Source organism: Monopterus albus, unplaced genomic scaffold, assembly GCF_001952655.1.
Source record: "Monopterus albus unplaced genomic scaffold, M_albus_1.0 scaffold217.1, whole genome shotgun sequence".
Lineage (NCBI taxonomy): Eukaryota > Metazoa > Chordata > Actinopteri > Synbranchiformes > Synbranchidae > Monopterus > Monopterus albus.
The window spans coordinates 372,654-388,206 of NW_018128097.1; the positions used below are offsets into that span (position 1 = coordinate 372,654).

The 15,553-nt window shown below is 39.2% G+C and overlaps 2 protein-coding genes across 4 annotated transcripts; one reads left to right on the top strand and one right to left on the bottom strand.

Annotated features, from left to right (window-relative positions):
* Positions 1-27: 27 nt before the first annotated feature.
* Positions 28-11,637, bottom strand: LOC109971154 (septin-8-A-like). 3 transcript variants are annotated; one of them, XM_020619239.1, is made up of 10 exons: positions 9,518-9,645; positions 8,241-8,355; positions 7,916-8,111; positions 7,045-7,231; positions 6,796-6,957; positions 6,385-6,481; positions 6,006-6,174; positions 4,068-4,200; positions 3,785-3,975; positions 28-2,256 (listed from the first exon to the last, which is right to left on the bottom strand). In XM_020619239.1, exons 1-10 carry the CDS (start codon positions 9,545-9,547, stop codon positions 2,253-2,255), a joined length of 1,284 nt encoding a protein of 427 aa, XP_020474895.1. In that variant the 5' UTR covers positions 9,548-9,645; the 3' UTR covers positions 28-2,252. The 3 variants fall into 3 exon arrangements, with proteins under 3 accessions (XP_020474895.1, XP_020474896.1, XP_020474894.1); XM_020619240.1 differs by lacking the exon at positions 9,518-9,645 and adding an exon at positions 11,542-11,637 and having other exon boundaries at positions 303-1,233; XM_020619238.1 differs by having other exon boundaries at positions 306-1,233.
* On the top strand, positions 9,677-12,092 carry sowahab (sosondowah ankyrin repeat domain family member Ab). The gene is made up of 2 exons (XM_020619285.1): positions 9,677-9,749; positions 10,686-12,092. The coding sequence occupies exon 2, from the start codon at positions 10,692-10,694 to the stop codon at positions 12,090-12,092; it is 1,401 nt and encodes a 466-aa protein (XP_020474941.1). The 5' UTR covers positions 9,677-9,749; positions 10,686-10,691.
* Positions 12,093-15,553: the final 3,461 nt, after the last annotated feature.

The window sequence follows — 15,553 nt, forward strand, 5'->3', positions numbered from 1 at the left end:
GGATATATTTTCAACCATTCACAACTAAGTCCCGCCCTTTGCATACTGCAAGACCAATCGTAGGTAAAGAGGCGGGACATGGTCAAAAATTGCGTCTTCTCTTATTATTTTGCCAATAAAATCATATGATACTTATCCTTATTAAAATATTTTGAATCAACAATAAATAGCACAATGGACTCAACATCAATCGAAACAGTTAAGCTTTTTCATGAGTACTGCATTCAATAATAGGGGCCAAGAAAAGTGTAAAACATTGCAGGAGAGAGGGAAAACAGTAGTCTTTAACAGATTTTCCAGAAAATTGCTCATGATTTGTAAAAAAAAAATCATATTGTTTTCACTAACTACGTATAATTCCAACGTCCAACTTCCCCTTTAAATTGGACGTAATTGTCAGATTTCTGGAACAATCTGGAAGGAACAGGAACCTGGTGAGATCAGCACTTAACTCGATCTATCACGTCTTAAGATTTATCTGTCTAAAAATAAAACAGGCTAATTATGGAGAGAACAGGACACGTTATCAATAAAGCAACTTTTTATTACATCAGGATATACAAATCTATAAGAAGGCCCACACAGACCCATTATATAGATCTACTGACATCAAGAGATTGAATCCTGAATTTACATACATCCAACAACATATATAGTTTTTCCAGTTTAAAACTGTGAAATAATTATCAGTACACAGGCCTATTTTAGATACAACATAGGGGCTGACATGTAAGTACAACGGTACACCTTTTATAATGATTAATGATAATATATGATTTAAAGTGCTTATAAATCACAATATAATGTATAATCCATACATCCTTTAACAGCAATATCATGTCACTTTAATAATATATATTTCACTGTGAGTACTGTCATCAAAAATTACAAGTGTAATATGACAGATAAAGGAAATTAGCATATTAAGTGCAGAAACAGAAAATCTGGCAATGAAGATTATTTTATACTTTTAGGAATGAAGGTTAGGAGCCATGCAGAGCCCATGCTATACAGAGTGCTGCATAAAAACTTAGAGGAGCATTTAGTAGACATGGAAGACTTCAGACTGACTAACTTCCAGTAGCATTAAATGAATTTCTATAAAACTGTTAATTCACATTGTAAAAATAATACACTTGATTGTTAGTCTGTAATCTTTTGATGTGGTAGAAAGTCTTCTAATTCAAATTCCTTCCTGAGGTTAAGGAACACGCAGATGGAAGACTAAAGAAGCTATGAAAAGGAAAAGCAAAAAATAAAAAAGCATGTCATTTATCTGAACCATCAACCCTACATATTCATCAAGGGCATTAGACAAGCCTCAACGAGATACATATTAATAATATTTAGTTCAAGTAATAATGTTTAATAAGCATTTTATTATCTTTTTTTGCTGCCACTGACTGTAGCAAAATCAAAACTGAAACTTGAATGAGCGCTTTCACAGAAACACCGCTCTTAATAAACAAAATAATGATGACAACAGGTGAAATATGAGATGCTTTCAATCATACAAATGATGGATTTGAGGAGAAGTCCCAGAGAACTGAGAGAACTGAACAGGAATGGGTTTGGCTGACCGACAGATGAACCAAAGCTCTATTTGGTTTTCCACTGTCATTATTTATTTGAATGTAAATTAAGGTATTTTCTCATTTCCAGACTCGTTGTAAATAATTATTTGCATTATAACTTTGCATAGAATGGTGGTTGGACAACAAAATAATCTTACCTCCAGCTACCAGCAATAAAAATATAATTTTTATACAATTTTAGAGACTCTGTATTAAAAACCCTGCTGGAGCCTACTCAATTTGTAAATGCTTGCATGTATGAAAACACAAATGCTCACTCCGTGTTATTACATAATGTTACATTGAATCATCACTTCAGTTCAGTCAATAACAGTCTCCTCTTTCCATTAAGTCCTAACAGTGTCTCACTGAGAAACAAACTTAAATTTACAACAGGAGTTGACACATATAGAAAGAATAGGAAATAACAGAAGCAACATGTTATGAAAACAGCCCCTGGATGTGTTATTGTGTGTCTAACAGAGTCAGTATTAAATACTCTCAGCAAAGCTGCCTTTTTGATCCATAAGTAGAGAGTGGCTGATAGCCAACGCATTAATCAGGCTCACATACTTGCACAGTCACTGCGTCACTGAGTAATGTCAAATGTGATCATTCTCTTTTGTCCATACTGATGGTAGACACAGTCCTGGTTTCCCTGGATGTTTAATCCATAAATCAACTGAAAGGGGAAAAGAAATAAGACAAAATATGGGAAAAAAGTAAAAATGCAGGATCTGCTGTATGGTAGAAATCAAAAGAATGAATGAATGAAATGGGAATGCAACAGTGTTTGGTTGCAACTTGAAGCAATTTCCCTTTCCAAATGTTTTAGGCTGAGGTCAGGTTAGGAGCCCAACTCCAGTTTTTGATATTTAACATATAATTCAGATATACACATATGGAAATCAATGTCTCCAAAGAGACAGGCTGCATTCAGAGGTGGACTAAAATAAGATTAAAAGTGAATTTGTATAGATGCTTCTCAATTTGATCACACAGACTTTAAACTATTTTAATGCCATGTTGTACAAAGAAGACACACAACACTAACAGCATGCTGGGAGCACGGCTACCCAACCACGACTGTAGCACCAAAAAGGGTTGCAATACATTATATTGGCTTTTTCTGTCACGGATGCCATCTACAGAGGGAGAGGGGTCCTGCACTGCCACTAGACATTTTTATTAAGAGTGAGAGCTTACATGAACATTAATGGAGACCTGAGCCTTGTTTTTAGTTGAATGCTGGAAAACACACCTGCACTTTGTCTACTGAAACCAGAAAAATGAATCCATCCCATCACTATCAATACAGAGTGAGGATACTCTGCCCTAAAAGACACGAGGTTCAGATGGACAAAACATGAATGCCAGTAATGTGAGAAAAAAAATTTAAAGTTGCAACTAAGACAAAACCTATAAGCCAGAATTGACAACACCTGAAAATACTGGCTAATTACAATGGCATAATTCCTTTGTTACCGTTAATTTATTCACTGTTAGAGCTGTTAAAGCCACACAAATCTCTCATTATATTGAACACTTTAGAGGAACCAGGTTTTCATTTATTCATATTTTATTACATTTTACTGTTTAATAAGACAGTTTTGTGATTGTGGATTTTCAAAGGTACTGTAATTTCGAGGTTCAAATTGTGTATGCAAGTTTTGAGCACGCATGATCAAACCTGACATATAATGCTTCTACCTACAAAAATTGTTACGGTTCTACATGGGATGTCTCAGTATCATCTGTGTTGCACAAGCGTCAGTGAGATCAGTCGAATGTAAACAGAAGTGCCCCTGCCTTAGATACAGTCTGGCAGGTCAGCCTGCAGAGACAAAGCAGTCAGGATGTGTCAGGCAATCTGTGACCCTTCCTGCTGTGTCTGAACACACAGCGTCAGTCTCAATCTGTCCCTGTAACAGTTTCAGAGCCAACATGGCTTCTGGGACGATAACACTATCTCATTAATCAGTGTACGCCTCCCCTCTTCTGTCCAATCAAGTCCATATATACTGGCTTAGAGAACTGGCCTGTGAATATACTGTATGTGTGACATTTAACCAATTATCCTTGAGTAGCTTGAGAGATTTTAGCATTAATACGATTTAGTGGAATGAACGCTTGCTCGGACAGCCATGGTATACGGAAGAACCCGCTTGAGCAACAGCATACATGAAATGCATACAGAAAAGCAGACTTACTTCTTCTTGTCCTTGTCCTTCTTGAAGGGCTGCTGTGAGGAGCCTTGGAGTGCCTGTCCCATCAGTGTCTCAGCTGCAACCTTTCTCCTATTGAAGGCATTCATCTCCTCCTCTAGCTCTCGTCTTTTCTCCTCCAAATTCTTCTTTTCTTCCTGGTGCATCCGCTTGAGCTGCTCAAACCTCTCATGAAGCTAGAGATAATGATGATGTGTCACAGTGTGAGACAAACCAAATATGGCTTATTCGCAATGAGGAGTTATTTTATGATGATGTAAATCCTCACCTCTTTTTCCTTTTCTTTCAGCTCTGCTTCTGTCTCCTTCACTTTGTTGACAAACATCTGTCTCATTTCTTCCTCTTTACGCTGCAGCTCCGAAAGGAACTCCTTCCTCTTGGCTTCATATGTTTCCTGGAGGCTGAAGGTCAGGGTAAAAGCAATGCCAGGCTCAGTCAGATGCCTCTGGTCATAAGTTCATACTTAGTTTAGTTGTAACATAAATGTTTACTAGGTGGGCATCAATGCATCACAACAATATGACCTAGATAGACCGAAGATTAACATAAGTCTAAATTGCTAAATGAAGTCATTAGGTAACATCAAAAATATTTTCTACTCATTATGCAATACATTTTAAACACATATTTTTTGCATTCACCCTATTCTGATGTCCCATAATGCCTTGTGCCCAGATAGTTTCCAGTGTCAAGAGTATAAAGGATATCTATGAAAAAATACCAACACGACATCTTGTTGGACATACAATTATATATAGAGGAAATTTATGTATGAAGCTATGCAGCCTGGAATCTCCCAAATGATCTAGCAGAATTTGTTCAAACCATTTTAAAGGAGGTGAAGTATTTTTCTGATAATGATGCTTATGTACAGAAACAATTCTACATTTTAAATGTTGAGATGAGTTATGATTAGTGAACTATATACAAATTGTCCGAGTGTACAGCAAGGGAATTTGAGGCTCTATGCTATATATACTACAGCTGTAGTCAAGCTTAGTCAAGTTTAGAATAACAGAGTGATGCCTTTGTTCTATTGCAATCCTATAATTTTTATAGAAAATGTTTCATTTCGCAGTGCAAGCTGGCACACATCAAACCCACAGTAACAACATGCAGTGCACTGTGGTTGACTGAGAGGAGACGCTCGAACATGTTGGTAAACTAGACTATAACCATGTCTCAGAAGAAAAACAGCCTATAATAGCATTGTCTTAACAGAAATACAAGTGTGCTGCCTGTCTCATTCTTCAGACAAATCCATATGGCAGCCTGACATTATATATTGTCAGTTTAAATAGGTCGCAATTTTAAATACTACATCATATCCATTTAAATGCCGATATTAATGTGGTCAAAATACCTCAGGCAGCAGAAACCAGAAGAATAAGGGAAGGAAGAGCAGGAACCCTCATGGAAGAGCAAACCTCTGCACGGTATGTACCACCGTCAGATAGAAGAAGTGGCTGATATCGAAAAATCCTACCAGTGGCTGGTCAAAGTTGGACTGAAAGACAGCACAGAGGCACTAATCCTGGCAGCACAAGAACATGCTCTAAGTATAAGATCAATCGAGACAGGGGTCTACCATACCAGACAGGACCCCAGGTGCAGGCTGTGCAAAGATGCCCCTGAGACAATCCAGCACATAACAGCGGGGTGCAAGATGCTAGCAGGCAGGGCATACATGGAACGCCATAACCAAGTGGCTGGCATAGTGTACAGAAACATCTGTGCCGTAGTGATAGATGTAGCAATCCCAAGCAACATCAGGAAGAAAGAACACGAGAAGCTTGAGAAATACCAAGGGCTGAAAGAAGAGCTAGAAAAGATGTGGAAGGTGAAGGCACAAGTGGTCCCCATGGTAATAGGAACATTGGGGGCTGTGACCCCCCCAAACTGGGAGAGTGGCTCCAACAGATCCCAGGAACAACATCTGAAATGTCTGTCCAGAAGAGTGCAGTGCTAGGAACAGCTAAGATACTGGGCTCAAGCTCCCAGGCCTCTGGTAGAGGACCTGAGTTTGAAGGAAGGAAGGAAAGACCGCCCCAAAGTGGGGGGGAATTTATTTTATTTTTTTATATATAAAGAAAAAAAAAGAACGAATAGCCAAATACAGCTGATAGACAGTCAATTGACAAAATCCTTAGTCGGGTGCATCCCTAATTGCCAAGATGCATTACATCACCGCTATCCCTAATTTCACCTGAACGAGTGGGTGTCCGGGTTTGTGTCCTTGAAGCCCATCTCTTCCAGCTTGCAGCGACGGTACAGCTCATAATGTCGAGCATGTGTTTGCTCCCGAAGATCCTCCATGTTGACACGCAGTAGCATTTCCCTCAGCTTCACAAAATCACAATGGTTTTCATTCTCCACTAAAAAAAAGAGAAGTGTGGTCATTTAGCCACAAGCACTTACTGAAATCTTCAATAACCACTATGTACTCATAAAAATTGAGAAACAGAATATTATGTTTATAGCAAAACCAAAAAACTAATAACAATTTGACAGCAGGCATGTGAATAAACACCTGTACTGTCTGGGAGAATTTTATGATTCTTGTCAAATCATTTCAGCGGACTCACCTTGTACTGATCCCCAGGGATACAGTCTTGCTTTCATCATCTTATTTCCTACTTTAACATCTTCTACACTTCCCACCACAGCAAAAGGAAGATGAGACTGTAACACAGAGTACTGATACTGTTACGGTATAGTTAAAAGGCAGACCACTGCTGTGATATTTACTCTTGGATCACATTCTTATATTGTGCTGCTGTCTACTCAATTTCCTACCTTTCCTGCAATATCAATCATAAAATGGTGGCATGTTATTCAAACTGAATTTAGTGAATTTATTAGTGCAGAAAGTGAGTCTCTGTGTTAACATTTGTGTCCTGAACCGACTGAGTCAGACAAAATCATTACTCCTTCTTATTATAACAACTAGTTTGAAACACATAGGGTACATGTATTAGACTATACACAGAACTCACATTCATAGAGGAGTTGATCTCTGCGACAGCCTCGTCTTCTGTAGGGAACTGATATATCTGCACTCCATTGCTGACCAGCTCACTCATAATCTTAATCTTCAACTTGTCCAGCTCAATCTTGGATACTGTGTCTGCCTTTGCAATAACAGGGATGATGTTCACCTGCATGGAAAAGCCTAATATAAGTGACAGACTGAGAAACATGCAACAGCAACCGCTGAAGCACACAGCACCAAATTCTCCTGTCACCTTGCTGTCCAGTTTCTTCATTGTAACTAGATCCAGAGACTTCAGGGAGTGTCCGTTGGGAGCGATGAAATACAGGCAGATGTGGATCCTTGTGTCGTGTAAATTAAACAGGGACCGCTTTATTTTTAGCTCCTCTTCAAGGTACTTTCCAAACTGGGCATCAATGTACTCAAGAATGGGTTTATAGCTGCACAGAAAATAAGGAGATACACATTACACAATCACCATCATTAGTTTACCTTTACATGTATAAACATTAAGCTTTACATTGCCTTCTTTCGCTGTCTGTCAGTCATGCAAGTATCCTGGTGATAAACTCTGCAACTGCAGCCAAGAATCACTGGTTTTTATACTCCCTGCTGTTGACACACTCAAATGACTATTTAAATTACATCCGTTCTACCAGTCATTCCCTTATTTTCTCTTTTCCCTTCTGATTCACATGCCAGCAACAGGAAGTATCTCTTTCTCACTTTCAGAACTGTGTAAGTGTGGTGGCTGACGTATCGGAGCAAGAGAAGGAAAAGATTAATAGCTGGTGCTGATATAAGCAAAATAATTTTATATTGTCTTTTCTATTGACTTTACTATCAGAATTCTGGGATTAAAGTTAGAATTCTGACTTTAAACCTAATTCTAAAATTAATTCAGAATTCTAATTTGGAATTTTCAGTTTAAAGCCAGAATTCTGAGAAAAAAAAGTCTGAACTAAATCCTCTTCCATATTTAAATATCTGTATCAAACCCGCACTGAAAATTTCAAGTTTTCTATAACATTTGAATTTTTGATTCTTGCATTTTTGACCCAGTCTCTTTTCATTTTCCGCATGGACAGCACTCATTTGAACCAAAAAAATTAACATCTTAGTACCTTTCTTCTTTGTTGATCTGGTCTCCAAACCCAACAGTGTGCACAATGGTGAGCTTGAGGTTGACATTGCTCTCCTGCAGATCATATGTTTGGGGGCGCAGATGTACCTCACTCTCATAGTGGCTGGCTTCGTCATTTTCAAATGTTGTATTGAAAAGTGTGTTCATTAATGTTGATTTTCCTATTCCTGTCTCACCTGACAAAAACATATAAATGACATGGTGAACAGAGATGATGAATGAATAGTGCAAATTCAAAATGATCCTATGTTTCAATAACATTGCTAATTCTTCAGATTACGAACTCTTCATTTGTTCAGACATACCTACACAGAGGATGTTGAAACAGAATCCGTGCGCAACAGATCTGCTGACCAGCTGATCTGGAAGACTGTCAAACCCCACATGGCCTCCAAGCTCCAGGTTTCGCTTATCCTCATTCTGAAGTATTTGGAAATAGGTAGGGATGTATTAGAAGCTACTTGATGGATGGATGGATGGTCAGATGTCAGAGGAAACAACAATGACAACAAAAAGTCTTTGAAATTGAGAGGTGACTTTCTGCCACAACCTTTCAATCTTAAAAATCAGTATTTGTAAATGAGGTAATCTTTCTCTTTATCTTAACACACTCAACAGTCAGACCTATAAAAAGATTTGCCAACTACCAGGCTGTCTGGATTTTCCATGTAAATTAATAGAACACTGAAAATGCAATAGGATGTGTAAAGCTGTGTAACTACATATAATGTATTTTGCCCTGGCTGTAGAAGCTGAGAATTGGTTCATCTGCCATAAACAGACCCTGGGATACTGGCATCTTGCAAAAGGCTCAACATGAGGACTAGGATGTGCTCAATACAACAGTCATCCGTTTCTGTCCCTCTCTTTTCTCACACACACTCAGACACACACACAAAGAGCCCTTTATCTAGATGTTATTTCACCAGGATGGGAAGACATCCAAGTTGCTGGCTGCCCTGGTACCCATACCCCCTTTACAATTAGACAAACACACAGTTCCATACATATATCTTTTGTAATGCAGCCTGTATTATTAGACTAAATGCCAGACACCTAAGGTACTATGGCCTTTAAATTAACACACCATCACAGGCTACACGTTTTTCTGATATTCAGACTTTTCTCTGGTGAAGGAGCTAGTAGCAACACTTGGAGAAGCTACTCCTCTTAACTTAGTCTTTTACTGCCTGCTGCCCCGCTGTTAATTCAGCACCCGTGCACACACCTGTCAGAGATGCTGACATAGTTAACAGCAAAATGTTGATGCACAGGCTTCGTGTTGTTTCATGCTGGACGTGCTCGGATGCTGAAATGCAGCTTATCTGCATGTCACCACAGAATGTTCTTCAAAACGGGCCGCCGATGCATCGTTCCTATAGAATCAACAGTGACGTAGATGATAACCCATCTTCATCTCGATTCGTAAAGTCATAAGCTTCTTCACCGCAGCAACGTTGCTGCATTGTCGCCACACTCCCATTGCCATCACCTCGCTCTTAACACGCACCTGAATGCACGCAGCTAGTTATTTATAGTCGGAGGACGCATGCGGTTGCAGACAGTAGATCATCATACTTACTGCGGAAACATCCATCTCGTTGGCCGCCATGGTCGCAAGAATGATGTGTCTTCGGCTTGACCTGCTCTGCACATCACACAACACTCGCACTCCTTTCAATATGGCCAGATAGAGGCAACACCCCCTCGGTGCTGGAGGGCGACATTACAACAGCTAGACAGCTGCCTTACTCTACTTTGGGAGGACTTTAGTGAAAGCTCCACGGATTTTTTTTAAGTTAGGAATTATTCTGGTAAGTAGGACATGCCCCGGGTTTGCAGCTGCTGCCTCGGGAAACGGCAAGCTGTCACTAGAGTAGGATAATAGCTTACTATCCGACAGTTTCACCAGATTTGTCTTCTTTTATCAACAAAACAGATATAGTGCATGTCCCAGGGCTGTCACACATCTGGATTCCCAGAACACCAGAATTTCACAAAATCATTTCATTTCAGTTGGACACCAGCGAAACTTAACTACAAAGCAGCTTGATCTTGATGTATTTGTACTTTAGTTGACTGTTTCCATTTCCATGACAGCTTTATCTCATAGCCTACTTCTTCACAGTACAGATGTGTTCGTTTAGCTTACACCGAAACGCGTGGTTTTGCTGTGATATGTTTAAATAATGTTAATGAAATATTTTTCTAAGCCTTCAGCCTGCTTGTAAACGAGTAGGCTACTCAGCTTGGTCACAACATTTAAGATGACTGTTTTTAAAAATGTATGCATATATAATATAATATTGCTTATTGGACGGACCCTAAACCTAGGTTTTAACTGTAGTAATGTTTTAACTACAGCTTTAGTTAAACATTACTACAAAATTATAAAGAAGTAAAACTAGTGTTATTATAGATGTATGCATCATAAAAACACAAGTCCTGGTGTTAAACTAAAAACAAGCTATAGACTAACAGCCATGCAGTTTTTGTAGACTATGGTCCTTTTTATCTCTAGATGTGGGTAGCCTAAATACGGGTTACAAATATAGAGGTTTGATGATGATCATGAGACAACCATGAGACAGCCCGTCAGTCTGCACGGCCCCCCTCCTCTTGCCTGCATTTTAAATGGGAAGCGGCAGGTTGGAGGACAACAGACAGGGAGAGAGGGGCGCTCGGACACCGAGGAGATTATTCCTCAGAATTCCTGTCTGTTACATCCTTACATGCTTTTGTCCCGGCAGGACAAAATGACTTTGACCCAAGAATCCATATTGTCTTTTCTACTGGAGCGCGGAGGCAAAGTGAAGAACTCGGAGCTGCTGAACAGTTTCATGGGTCAAATCAACTGCAGTGATCCCGCGGAAAAGCAGCACAACAGGGACCTTTTCAAGAAGTTGGTGAACAGCGTCGCTGTGGTCAAACAGATCAACGAGGTGAAGTTTGTAGTTGTGAAGAAAAGGTATCAAGACTTTGTGAAAGATTTTGCACATGATGGCTCGCAGAAAACGCAAATGGATGACAGTTTCTCAAGCCAGCATGCGAGTCTTTCGTACACATCTCCCCATCAAGCCGACACAGCCGGCAGGATTTATTCAGACATGGAAAACACTGAATGCTATCCACCAATCATGAGTAGCAAATATTACGGCGATGTTACACAGATGCCTGTGGGAAACATGCAGAACAGCAGGGCGTTATCTAAAAGCCTTAGTAGTGCGGATACAACCACTGTCAAAGTCCTGAATATCTCCGGAGATCAAACGAGCAGAACGCGGAGATCTGGGGCTGTGTTTGCTGTCATAGCGGTAAAATCCCCACCGAGAGACCCCGCACCAGAACCACAGGATGGTTTACATTCCCAGGTGAATCAGCATCGAACCTCAGACAAACCAACTACGCAGGAAAGTAAAGTTTCTACAGCACCGGTGCCAACTCTCAGTTCTACCTTTGCAGCTTGTAAGGATGCATTATTAAGTGGCACACAGTGTGGGATCACCAGGCAAACAGAGGACAAGCAACCCCCAGGCTTTCCCCAGGCGGGGCCCCAAAACAAGACCACAAGACAGACAGATGATATCAAGTACTCGGAGTCTGTACCTTTGGAGCCAATGGCTCATGAGTGGTTGGTAAAGTGTGCGGCTGGGCAGTGGGGACAAGTCTGTGCTTTGTTGTTGCTGGACACTCGTTTAGCACAGAAGAAAGACTTCATGTCAGGTTTCACTGCACTACACTGGGCCGCCAAGGAGGGCAACAGTAACATGATACACAAGCTCATAGGTATCTGCAGGAACAGAGGCACTTACATTAACATTAACAGCAAAGCACATGGGGGATACACACCTTTGCATATCGCAGCCATACACGGCCACACTGAGGTTTTGATTTTGCTTGTGCAAGGTTATGGAGCCAATGCTAATGAAAGAGATAATGACGGCAAGAAGGCCTTCCACTACCTGGGCGATGGTGTGTCAGCTGAGATCAGAGCACTTCTGGGAGGACTGGAACAGAGCAAGCACAAGGAGAAAAGTGACGATGAAGAATACAGAGAGCACACAAAAGGCTTCAACACTATTAGCAAACTGTTCCAGCCTCACTTGGGGAAGAAGCAAAAGGCAGCAACAAAGTTTGCTCATGAGTGGTATGAATAATGGATCACATCAGAAGATGTGAGATGGACAATATTAAAACTGTAATACTGTCTTAAAACAACTTAACTGAGCTGTCAATAACTTAAAATGTATAAATGAATTATAAATGTGTAGTCTGTCAGTATAGAACACTCTAGCTGTCCTGGGCACTGTATCATTGTTGGATGTACTATTTATTAATAGTATTTATAACAGAATCATTTGTTTTTGTTGACTTCCATGTATTAACTAAGAGTGTTATTTTGCACCCACTGTACATGTGTACATGTTTTCATTAACCAATCTTTTGTAATAAATCTTTTTAAATTCTTGATGGCTTCAAATGAGGAAATATGAAAACAGACCACACCCTAGAAACGGTTACCGTCACTGTTGTGGAACATGACATTGTAGTGTTGATATAGAAAACACTGCACAACATCTGACCAGACCAGTTACAGCGCAGAGAAAACATTTGATACTGTTAAACTGATAAAGGCCATGGGACATTTTAACATTTTGTAAGAGCTACCTCTCAACTTCAATAAAAGAAAAAGGGGCCTTTGGGGTGGCAAATATGCAAAGTAGGCAACAGCCAGGGTGGTGGAATGTCTGCTTTATCAGTTTCTTTGTTAACTTGTGCTTGTGTGGATGAGGCCTATTTTTATGGGACATTAGGGCACCATTTCTGTTGTGGTAAGAAAACAACACAAGTCGCAGCTCCAAGACTACACAGGACTCACTGATTTTTAGAAATGAATATTGCCAAATACAAGTAGACAACAATTTCCTAATTTGTTAATAGAATCTATGGTTACATTATAGGATCTTGTTTCCAGAGGGGTTCAGATTATTGAAGTACAAACACAAATGGTTGCAGCTACTCTTAACATTTGTCAAATTTGATAACTTGACCTAAACATGGCAGTTAGATTAACAACACAGCTACACCTATGCTAACAAGCTATTCAAAAGCATTTTAACATTCATGCTGTCATGGATTCACTTCTTTTCCCAGCTCAGACATGCATGGAAACAGTATTCAGTTTTGTTTCTATCCAAATCTGACCCAGAAGAAAACAATCACTGCTGACATGAAGAGTTTGTGCTCAGACAATGAAGCCACAGGGAGAACAATGCCAGAAGAATGACCCTTGTCTTCGTTATCTAGAAAAGAAGCAGCATGCACAATGATCCTGACAAAGGACATCTGTAATCACAGCAACTATTCAACATAGTAGACTGCACTATATTTTTATCCCACTTCAAAACACTTTTTCAAACATTGCAAGAGACCTAAATGAAAAGAAAATCTACCTTTGAAATGCTCAGTGTCTAATCTTGAATGGTTCAGACAAAACTTTCAGCTCTCTCCAACAATAATGTGAGGTAGACCTGGTATTGTATAATTTCCTGTTTGTACAAACTTCAATACCTGGTTCACTGACATTGATGTAAAACAGGGTAATAAACTGATTAGTAGGCTACATGATGTATTTCATTTTTGCATTATGTGTATAAACTGGGACAGATGTGCAACTTACAGTCAAAGCTGCTACTGGTCCCTGAAAGTTAAAACTACACTCTAAAATATGAAGGTGCTTGTTGACACCAGTAACATGTTGCTATTTCAACACCTTTAAAAGTAATGGGACTGAAACTTGTCCTGTAGATGATATTAAAGGAAAACAATAAGGTCAACAAAACCCCTAAAAATCAATCAGCCAATTAAATAAATGGTAATGTTATCTAACGCTTTCTTAGCAGCCATTGTGCAAAAAAGCAATATGCTGAAAAAGGAGGGTACATTGAATTTTACTGATGTTTAAAAACAAAGTAAGGCAGCAAAACCTTTATAGCAAACACAAATGCTCTCTGTGGAGATGCTGTCTAATCAGCGGCCACAACGTGCCCACTGATTACAAGTTTCCAGACAATGAAGGCGATGCTACACAACATGGCTTCAAATTGTACAAAATCTGACCAGTGCTGAGCAAACCAACTCTACTGGGTCCTTTGTTCAAAGTACTTCTAAATATTTTGAGTTTATTTCAAATGAAGTGACCTGGTAGATAGATCAATGTCATGTCCTTTTAATTTAATTTGCCATTAATTTTTCCACCATCACTTTGTATGTTTAATGGATGTGTTCAATAAAAGACATGAAAGATCACGACTGTGTTTTATCAACTTACAAATAGTGCTTTTTGAAATTTGTGACTTTGGTGAAGATCAGATCACATTTCATGACCAACTTATAGCTAAATTTTATTGCTTCCTATTAACCGAAACTTCATCATTTGTCAGAATCACTTGTCTGTGGCGGGGCCCAAACTGTTCATGTACACAATACTCTGCATTTCCACCTGTACACCAGTGGGCAGCTGCTTCCATTCTACAAAATCACAATCAGACTTCCTCCAAAGCAGAACGGCCAGACACTCTATGTAAAGAAATGGTTGGCAAAAAGAACATATTTCAAGCCAAAAAGACCCAGACATTTTAGAAAACAGTGGTTAAACATGAATGAACACTGGTCCAAGTTGTTCTGTTTATGTTGATAGCTCTGTTTAGCCATATGATAAGGTACTGTTGCTGCTTGTTTTGGGGGTAGCCATATAGGCTACTTTCTGCCCTCTAGTGACCAGTGACTTTACAATTTACTGATGTCTGTATTCTGGATGAACATGACATATTGTTGAGAATAAATGAAACCATGGGCTACTTGTTTTCAGTGAACAATCACACCTGGTGGGAAATCATTCACTTTTACAAATAAAATGCCATTAACACTAAACACAGACTAATAATTCAAGTTAACAATGACAATTGATTTAAAGTTTTATATTGATGAAAATAACCATTAATCTAATATACACATAACCAAAATTAGTAGCGGTGGATGAATTGGTCATCCCTGTTATCGTTAGCTAGTTCTAACTTCTAGTAGGGCCTATAGGCGTTAGCTATACGTTAGCTATAGCCTACTTAATTTATTTTAAGAAGTTCCCAGCAAACAATAACTTCCCATTTACACCTTTAAATAGTTAGTTGATAATTAAAGTCAACGCCAAAAACCTACTACCACAATTCAAAGTGGTGAACTTCAAATATCCTTCAGTGGTGAATTATTGGTGGCTGCCTTTCAAAATAAAAGTGCAAACTATGTCGTCATAAAACCCCTTATTTTTTTAATCCCCTGTGCATAATAAGCCTATTGTGCACCTATGTGGACAATAGGCTAGAAAAGAAAGCAGATTTTTTTTAAATAGAGGATGAATCTACAAATTTTTGTTTTGTTTAGTATGTGCACCAATTTCACTCTGAATCTCAATTTTAATCCGACTGTGAATACAGTTGGAAGCGTAGGACTACTTAATATTTTGAGTGCCACATAGCCTTGACGTCATTAGCCGACGAGAATCGGGGTACACAAGGATATTGTTTGGTTCAACTTAAATATGTGTCTCATTTAAAACTAG

Excerpts from the sequence above, each read along its gene's own strand:
- sowahab (XM_020619285.1), top strand. The coding sequence starts at position 10,692 with ATGACTTTGACCCAAGAATCCATATTGTCTTTTCTACTGGAGCGCGGA.
- LOC109971154 (XM_020619238.1), bottom strand. The coding sequence starts at position 9,547 with ATGGCGGCCAACGAGATGGATGTTTCCGCA. Across the intron at positions 8,356-9,517 it reads ACGAGATGGATGTTTCCGCA|AATGAGGATAAGCGAAACCT; the intron begins GTAAGTATGATG and ends CAAATACTTCAG. Across the intron at positions 6,958-7,044 it reads TGAAGAAACTGGACAGCAAG|GTGAACATCATCCCTGTTAT; the intron begins GTGACAGGAGAA and ends TTTTCCATGCAG.